Here is a 10,284-nt window from a genome sequence, read left to right on the forward strand (position 1 = left end):
AAAGTCTGAATTAAGATCTGAGTCCAAATTTTGCAGTGTGCACATTTCTTCTATAATAGTTGACAGAGAAGTCGTTTCTGAGAAATGTGTATTGCCTATTTATGAAGAGAAAAAGCATGGTAACATGTGAAGGTGTCATTGCTAGGTGATTGGACTACTTCTCCAGTTTGACCGAGTAAAGACGAAAGCGTAGGCCGAGGTGCTTTGAATTAATGGTAAATGTGAGCACATTCCTTTTACCAGTCCTTGGCTTGTAACTCATGAACCAGTACCGCCCATTACCCACCGCCTGCCGTCAACCATGATCTGAAAATACCAATATTTGTTTGATTCTTTATTTTATTAATGTGCATATTGTGGGGAGTTTGTACATATAAATAACACATTCTAATTCTCTTTGTTCCTGTCCATTCCTGCCCCTCCCTCCTCACCCCTCCCCTCAAACTCATAATCTCTTTCTCATTTGAAAAAAGCTCTATTTCCATTTCTTCTTTGACTCTCTTTTTGGAATGCTTTTTCCATGCCTTTCCACCTCCCCTCCATCTCTGTTCTCCTTCCCATTTGAAAAAGATTTCCCTACTTCCTAGTCTCTCTCGTTTATTTTGTTTTTATGTATATTGTGAGTTTCTCATATAAGAGAAACGATGTGTGTCTGATTTATTCCAGTTAACCTTATGGTCTCAAAGTGCGTTCATTTACCTACAAATGCCTCAAGTTTATCCTGCATTATGGCAGAGCAGTGTTGCTTTGTGTATGAATGCCACATTTGCATTATTCACTCATCTGTTGATGGATCTTGATTCTTTCAAGACAGACATGAGCCATATTCATATAACTTTTATTACAATATAATGTTATAATTGTTTTCTTTAATTATTTACTTTTATTAATCTCTCAATGTGCCTAATTTATAAATTAAACTTTGTGAAGGCGTATGTATACTGTACAGAGAGAAAATAGTAACTGTATGGTTTACTACCAGCTGAGGTTTTAAGTATCACTGGGGTCTTGGAACACATCTCTGCAGATAAGGAGAAGGACTACTGTAGCTTTTATCACACAACTGGTAACACCAACTTTGCTCATCATTGATAATACAGCTTTTCTTCTCCCAAGCTATTTTCTATACACATGACTTCACAGCTAACACCTAAAAACTAATATACTGTGATAGTTAGCAAGCTACAGACCTTTACTCGTAATTGTCTTCCATTCTTTGTACGCAGATCATTCGTGTGCAGTTAACTACTAGCTGTTATGTTGGTAGATGGTATTGACGTATCAAAACTTCTCTACTGCAAAATAATATTTTTTCCTAACAATATTTTGATGTAAAAAGATTATCCAGCTGTGTAGATGATTCTCCCAGTCAGCACTTCATGCATTTCATGTATGTCTTAACAGCTTATCTCAACCAATATTTATTGATCACCTCCTTGATACTTTGTGAGCTTAAAGGAGAAAACAGTGATTGATTCAGCCTTTGTGAGCACGGTATCATCAGTGGTGCTGGTTGTACCCATGTGTGCATAAGACAAGTTTTCTGAAGTGTAAATATAGATTACGATGAGAGGAGATGGGAATGGTGCCTATGAAGTAATTGCAGAATTTCAGCGGGTATCATAGCCACACAAGTACAGAAAGATGTGCTGTCTCCTGAGAATAGGAAGTAATAGGTTAATGCCAGGATGGCACTTACTAAAAATAGTGTAAAGAAAGGAGGGGATGAGGTGGAGAATAGGAGATTCTTCCAACAGAGCAGAAGGGGACAAAGAGAGGTTGAGCAAGGAGCAGTTTCCTAATGAATGGTCAATAAAATCAAAGCAAATCTTTATGATTGTATTGGAAGATGGTGGAACAAGGAAGATTTCCAGAATATTCCATTTTAAGGATTTGACAAAGCTAGTGGTGAAATAATCACGGGAGAGTGTAGAGTGTGGAATTTAGAAAGCATAGGTGCTACATTCTGAGACTAAGACTGACTATAGATAACAACAATGTATCAAATATTTTTAAAAACCGGAAGAAAGGACTTTGAATGTTTTCACCACAAAGAATAATAAATTTTTGAGGAAATACAGATTACCCTGACTTGAATATTAAATAATGTATACCAGTATAGGAAATATCACATGGCACTCCATAAATACACAGAATTTTATGTCACTTAAAAGAAGTGAGTACCCTGCAGTCATTCCTCATTGCTGGCAGGATTCTACCCATGTGGCACCCTCGCTTATGGCTGCAGACTTGGGAGGCAGTGAAGCCACAGAATGGCTAAGCCTTTCTGCCTGCAATTCCCACCTCCTTGGAACTAGGGATCCCCACTTACTGCAGTGCTGTACACGTGGCTCTGTACAGCAGAGCCTGTCTTCTCTTGTTCTTCTCAGCTTACTGCTACGTCTTTCTTTCTTAGGACTAACATTTCTACCCTTGCTTCAAATTCCTTTCCATTCATCCATTACTCTTTATTCTGATAAGCATGTTCTCTTCTCTTTTTCTAATCAAAACTTCGCGTATCTCTCTTTTGACTGTTTCCTTTCCCAGAGATACAACCAAGGTGACGTCTCACCCTTGTTGTAAAAAAACACTTTGCCTCTAGTCAAACCCTGCTTTTCCTTTTCCTTTTTTTCTTTGTTAAACTTGAAAGAATCATTTAAACTTGTTGCTTTGCCTGCACACTACATACTCCTGCCTTGTCCTGTTAAGTCTCACTGCTGCCCACGGCCCAAGCTCCACTGATCTGCCCTCCTAGGATGGCAGGGAGAACAGAAGAGCTTTTCACAGCCCTCATCCTGCTTGACTTGCTTCTATCCCCATGTGCCCTGACTCACCATCTATTTTAAAAATGTACCTTTCTTTTGGCTTTCAAAACACCACATGCTTTTGATTCTCCTGCCTTGACTAACAGTCCTTATCTCCTTCCTTGTCAATATTTCCTAAGAGTCTACCCATGGGTGGATTCTTTTAATGTTTTCCCTTATGTAGCCATTTTAATGCTTAAGAACTTAATGCTTACTTTGTAGATATACCCTCCCCAGTTTATAACTCACTCATAAAATGCTCTTTCAAAGGCCTGCTAAAGATCTCCCATGGCTAGTCTCTCTGTAGGTCCCATCAATGTGCCCAGATTCAGTTTGTGAATTTCTCCAGGGAACCTGCACCTTCCCATATCTTCTCGCTGGGGACAAATATCCCCGGGGTTGCCCTCACTCCTCCTTACCCTAAAATCCTTACTCTTAATTACTGATAATCTTTGGACTATGCAGCATCTCAAGTCTATATCCTCCTGTCTCCTCACAATTAGCTCTTCATCACTGTCAGCCCTTTGGTAATAGACTCCTAATTGGTTTCCTGTTTCCAGACTGTCAGCTCACCGATCCGCCTGCACACTGTTACTTTAAACTGGAAAACATACGCATGACTCCACATCCTTCCGAAAAAGCCCATTGCAGACTTCTAGTGCTTTGATTTTATGAATTCTTCCTACTACTTTTCCTCATGAATTTGGTTTTACTTCCTATAATATTGTTTCAAATCATGTGAACACATTTTCTCTAGTTGTCAAGGGTGGTATAGGATGCTACTTCTTTTTCAGTGTGTTTCTTAAATTTCTTGTTACAGTATACACCAAAGATACACATTCACTGAGACAGTGAGTAGATATGGAGGTCTACATGACACTGAATCTAAACTTCTGTACTACTGTTCTTTCTACACAAGTTCCTATTCTTATTAAACTGTGGATGGATATTCTTTGAGTCTTGGATTTCCTGAAGAAACGATGTACACACAACATTTTGTAAATAATTTCAGGATGTTCATAGAGTCTATGAATCTACTTCCAGAAGGCAGTTTTGCTGCTTCTGAACCTAATTTTTCTGTGAAAAGGATTAACTCCTGTTCCTGAGCTTTCTTGATGTTATTCACCTCCTTAAAACTGACAATTATTTGTTCTCTTATTGCTTGGAATGTACGTTGGCTGCAGAATCTGTCTGAGCACTCAAAATATTTGAGTTGAGCAAAAAATAATGCAAAATCATGTACACATTTGTCACAATAACCCTACAAACCAGGACTCTGATTTGCAAAATCATATCTTGTGAGAACAATGTACTTTTTCTGGTTCAAATTCACAAAGTATAAATTGTGACATTTTTAACCAAAGTGATATGACTGCTGAATCCAAAGATGTTTCATTTTTTTTGTAATGGATTGGCATTGCACTTTCAAATTTATATTTAGAATCACATATGTCTACAGAATATTATTGCCATTTCTTGTAATTGCTCAATCCTTCAATTTTTTTGAATTCCAAAACCAAATCTCTTTTGTAATTAGTACCTTCATTTTTCAAGCTCAAATGCCAGTTCCTAAGCCTTACATAAATTGTCCCATGCAAGTAATCCCTTTTTACTCTAGCCAACTACCATTTACAGAATTATTTGCAATGACAGTTGTATCGCCTTTGTGATGCGAGTGATCATCCAGGAAATTTTTCACCTCAGCTGGCCTGTGGAATTGGCAGACACATATTTATTTAACTGGTCTGTCATTTTAACCCTACTCCAAAGAAAAATCTGTAGACCTATAAATGTGCTGAACAAAGCAAAGATGAAATAACCAGGCATAGCCTCTCTGTCTTTGTGTTCTCTGAGTCAGGTAAGAATAATTTTCATAATTTAAGTGCTGTTGATTTGTCACTACTGTGATGATTTTACTTACGTATTGAAATGCTCAGTGAAGATCAAGTTGGTGGAGGTACCAGTGATTGTGGTCAGTCCGCCAATGGTAGAAGAGTAAGCAATACACAAACACATAAGTTTGCACATCATGTGATCCTTCTTTGATCGATATTTTTTTCCTGTGACAGAATTCTGTGCAGAAAGAAAATGTGTGATGAAAATAGCTCTGTTCGTGGTCATAGCTGGTAGTGAGAACATTTCTTATGCAATAGATGTGTCCTTCCCCCCACTCGTTCCTATCATTGGTTTCTGAGATGGGGCATTTGAGAAATAATTAAAGTTAGATGAGATCATGAGGATGGAATCCTGATCTGTGGGAACTAACGCTCTTATAAGAAGAGACATTAGAGAAGTTGATTTCTTTCTTTGTGTCGGGAGAGGAGACAGTCAGAAGGCAACCCTGAGGGAGGGCCCTCACCAGACACTGTCTCTGCCAGACCTTGTTCAGGGATCTCCAGTCTCCAGAATAATGAGAAAGGAAACTGTGTCCTCTAAGCCACCCAGACTGTGGTGTTTTATAATGGCAAGCTGAGTGGACTAATGAGACATTTACCTTCCCCTCATAGATATGTAACAATAAAAGATATTTAAACTAGAACCAATGAAATATTTTACAAGCAATTTTGTTTAGTTCCTGGTCCTTTCTTGTCTCCAATTCAACTCTTCCACCACTTCTTCCCCTCACACCATGATTCCAAATTTCTTCACTAATATTCCTAATATTAGTTGCACACAGTCAGCAATTTCTTCAACCTCTTTGGGGGAGTTTTCCTACCTGATGTTTAATGACATCAGTATCCCGAGGATACCACTCAAGACGGAATGTTTCAGTCCCATATCCCTAAGCACTGAGTGATCCAGTCAGTATGTTTCTAGCTCCACGTTACCTCTTGCAAAACATTTATCCTCTCCTCATACAAAAATGAATCCCTCTTTGAGGATCACGTAATTTGGAAGTCTCTTTCTCTGCATTCTTTTGACCATAACATCCTGATCTTTTCTCCAGTGCTATTACTCAATGTAAAGTTTGCACCTGACACATAATCAGCATCCCTACTTTAAGTTCTGCAAGAATCTGGATGACTATATTGTGCTTATGAAAAACTTCGCTTCATAGAGTTTTGACGTCATTTCCAATGACCTTCAATCCTGTTTTGTTCCACCTCACTCACCACTCCTACAGTTACCATTTTCCCAGTACAAATCCTCAATTGCTTCCTCCAGGGAAACTATTGTTCCACATGGGAGTATGCTGAATAGGAGCTGGACCTCACTGGGTATGAACCATAAGCAACACTATTCTTTTTATTGCCCATGACCTATATCACACACTGTTGGCTTGGTTCTTGTTCTTATGGTGAAATCTAGGGAAGAATTAGTAACTTTCTTTCTACTTCATTTAATATTAGCCTTCCATTCATGCTTAGTCAAAACAGCAGCTTCATTTCACTAGTTGAAACAAACAATGCCTCATTTAATAAAAAGAGCTCCGACCTTAAAGTTAAACCTCTTCTCCTTTGGTCAGGCCCACTTGAAAGCTCTAGTTGGTAGGTGGTTTGTGGCTTAGCAGTCTCTCTCTCTCCCTCTTTCTCTCTTTCTTTCTCTCTCTCTCTCCCTTCCTCCCTCTCTCTCACTCTCTCCTCTAATTCTTCCTATCACTTGCTAAACTCTGTATCCAAATCTTCCACAAATATTCCTTCCTTGGCAGTATGTGGGTGGAAGACTTAGAGAAGTACTCAAACTTTCTCTGTAAGCAGATTATGTCTTCATCTTCTTCATTTTTAGATCTAAATTTAAAAGTAGAAAACTGTTTTTTGGTTACCTTGCTTTCAAATCTCATGTAATTGGAATGAGGAAACATCTATGGTAGGTGCTTACTATCATAGTTATTTAGGGATGGAAAGAGACTAATTTTCCCCTCCTATTCACCATACATTGGCTGATTAACCATCCTTTCTTCTGCCTTTATCACTGAACTACTACTGTGCCTATTGTCTTTCAACCCCATTGACAGACATCACTAAAGCATCCAGTTTTTCCCAGTGGATTGGTCTTTTCTCTTTTCAAACTTTTTCCTTACCTAGTTCAGGTTGCATGGTAAGTCATTTAAATAATCTTCCGAATGAATCTCTAAACCATCCTTCTTGACTTTCTTTGAATGTCCAGCCCTTACCAAGGTTTCCGCTTTTGCTGTGCCCCACCATTTGCCCTCTCCATGCCCTGTGTACTCCTAAGCAGCTGACTACTGTGGGGAAAGCCAGGTGCACCGTGGAGGAGTTGGCTTCCCTACTTTCATGATCATAAACTTCCACTGCTACACCCTGCTGCTCTACCCCACCAGGTTTCCCTGACCAAGGTACTCTAATTTTCTCTACGAAATATTATCTCTTCCCTGGATTACTCTGGTACCATCTTTATAGGACTCCAGGCATCAAGTCTTGCTTATTTCAGACCTGTCCTACACACTACAACCTTAAAATAAATCCAAATGTACTTAAGAAATATATGAATGTCTGTTGTCTTTTTGCATTCATATATATTATAAATACATTGGTGGTTTCTTAAGGCTAGAGTGTGTAGAACAAGTCTGAAAGATAAAACGTCTGTAAGAGGACTCATAAGAGGTGATTACAGTAGCTCACACCACATTTTCTTCATCCCCCCATCCACTGATAGGCAGCTTGTTTCTGTATGTTGCCCATTGCTACAGTAAACATGTGCTACAGTAAACATGAGGGTGCAGATATTTCTCAGCAAAAATTGAGTTTTGTTTGCAAAATTTTCTCTGCAGAATTGATTTCACTTCTGCATATATATCTGGAAATAGTATTGCTGAATTACAGCAATGTCTATTTTTTGGGTATCCCTATTTTTAATTTTTTGAGGAAACTTTTATAGTGTTGTCCATAATGGCTGCACCAGGTTACATGCCTCAAAACACTCTGGAAGTATTCTTTTATCTTGAAAATGATTAAATAATACTATTGCTCTGTTCCATTCAGATAAGCATGCTGCCTATGGCAGGGGCACAGCTAGGATCTTTTGGTAAAATCATGATAAGGAAAAAATTACTACTTTCTGAAAGTCATCATGAATGTGGGAATGGCATTTAGCATGGCAGTTTCAGGTGCTTTTGAGTATAATTCAGTTTTTACCTTTTAATTAACTTAAAGGTCATCCTCTGAGGTATCTCCTTTCATCCAAAATAACTAAATTTATAGATGTCTCATATGTCTTATACTTTTTTTAACATGGAAATGATATGCAGTTCCCATATGATAAAAATGGGAAACTTGCAAAATTTGTGTTTAAATAGAATGTATGTAAATAAGTGTTAATGTTCTTATGAGTGAAACAAAGTGAAAACTGAAATTTAGGACCTATATATTAAAAATATTACTGTAGGAAATACATGAAATATGAACTGGAAAGTGAGGAATAATGTAGACACTGAATTGATAAAGATGGATATTTAAAATGCATGAATATAATTTCTCATTGGGATATTGAAATTTTCAAGAACACAAATAAAAAATGGATTTCATTTAAAAATATAACTGTAAATATTTGCATACATGTAAAGTAATAACTAAAAGGCATCAGCAGATATAAAATTTAAAAATCAAAATGAGTAATTTTTATGAAATTACTATGCTTCTTTTTTATATAAAAACCTTTAAAACATACATTTATGTACATACATTTATGTATGTACATAAATGTATAAGAATTATATATTTATGTACATTTATGTACATTTATGTATGTACATAAATGTATAAGAATTATATATTTTAGCAGTCCGTGCTTTACTTCCACTGCTACGGTTCCCAGCTGAAACTCGAAGACAGAGCCAGGTATTTCCCATTTACTTTCTGGGGGCAAAGCAGGCGACCCAGGACCCCATCGCCATTACAGACTGAGTCTCTGCCCTCCTTGCACCCACAGCAGACAGAAGGTCCTCACTCAGAAGCCCCAGGGACTTCTCCAGTTGGGTGGGGTGCATGTGGCCCCTCCCTGCACATGCCCTGCACCAAGTGAGGGAGTGCTCCAAGAGCTGCTGGTCCAGTGGTTCTAGTCCGTGCTTTACTTGTGCCCGGACCGCCTAGGGGGTCGCAGGCCCGGGCAGTCTATTATTGCTGCCTGTACAGCCTGCATCTAGTTCCTGTATGTGTTCTGAACTGGCTGGAGACACAGAATCAGGTGGTTCACAAACTGTCAACCCTGCAGTTTGTGTCTGGGTTTTGCCTATGCCCTGAACTGCCTGGGGACACAGGTCCACTGGCCCGAGATTACCACACCAGTACAACCTGAGTCTGGGCCATGCACGTGTCCTGAACTGCAAGGGGATGCTGGATCACACACTCTGCCATCAATTGACACCAATGCCTGCATCTGAGACCAGGGATAACTACATACAAATCAACAACTACCAGAAAACCCGAGACTAAGTAGTGCTTCTCAGGGGTCACTGAGGGGCAAACCTGACCAACAGGAAAACTAGGGACACTAGTGGCCTTTACTGTGCAGCCACTGAAGAGGGAAACTGAGCTTTCTGCATCTGGTATCAAACATGACAAAATGAAGGATGAAAACACAATCCCAGAATTCCACCCCACTCAGAACAAGTCCAAGAGACATTGACATAGGAGAACTTGGTAAACATATGCCTGAAATAGCTGAAATGATTGCAATGGAAGCAAAGAAACAAATCCATATGGCCATGGAAGAGATGAGATCAGAAATAGTCTCTCAGGCAAAAAATGAAATGACAATAATAATGAAGGAACTGCTCAAAAAGTCTGAAGAAGAAACATATAAGAAAATAGAAGAACAAAGGCAATGGTTAGAAGCGTTAAATGAAAAATACAGAAAGGACTAAGAGCACATGAACCAGATTCAGAGAGACTTCCGGGAAAACAAAGCTGCTATTGAAAGCTACCAAAACTGTCTGAATGAAGCTGAAGATAGAATCTCAGACTTTGAAGACAGCATGGCAGCTAGCAACCGTGAAAGAAAGGATCTTGTAAAATCAACAAGGATCCAGGAAAAGTCAATTCAACAGCTGCAAGATGAGGCAAAGAGGAATGATGTACAACTTATAGGAGTCAATGAAATAGCAGGAGGCAATGCAACTGACATAAAAAGAATATCTGCAGAAATAATAGCAGAAAATTTCCCAAGTATGGAAACAGAACCTGATATACAGTAAATGAGGCATACAGAACTCCAAACAACCACAACCAAAATAAAACCACACCCGGACATATAACAGTCAAGTTCCCAGATCTCCAGCAAAATAACAGAATATTAAAAGCTGCTAGAAAAAAGAAACAGATTACCTGTAAAGGAAAGCCCATTAGAAACACGGCAGACTTCTCAGCACAAACCGTTCAATCGAGAAGAGCTTGGAGCGAAGTATTATAGGTCCTGAGACAGAACAGCTTCGAACCAAGATAGTTTGTACCCTGCCAAACTATCCCTCAAATTCAACAGAGAAATAAAATATTTTCAGGACAAAGAACAGTTGAAGAACTTC

General features: G+C 38.7%; 1 protein-coding gene across 1 annotated transcript in view; it reads right to left on the reverse strand.

The window, feature by feature from the left end:
- The window catches only part of Slc13a1 (solute carrier family 13 (sodium/sulfate symporter), member 1), a 78,463-nt gene that overhangs the window by 20,306 nt on the left and 47,873 nt on the right, over positions 1 to 10,284 (reverse strand). Inside the window, exon 7 of the mRNA XM_005402324.2 lies at positions 4,726 to 4,877. Within this exon, the coding sequence (XP_005402381.1) occupies positions 4,726 to 4,877 (152 nt within the window). The remainder of the gene's footprint in view (positions 1 to 4,725; positions 4,878 to 10,284) is intronic.

This window comes from Chinchilla lanigera, unplaced genomic scaffold (assembly GCF_000276665.1).
Source record: "Chinchilla lanigera isolate Chin_1 unplaced genomic scaffold, ChiLan1.0 scaffold00078, whole genome shotgun sequence".
Lineage (NCBI taxonomy): Eukaryota > Metazoa > Chordata > Mammalia > Rodentia > Chinchillidae > Chinchilla > Chinchilla lanigera.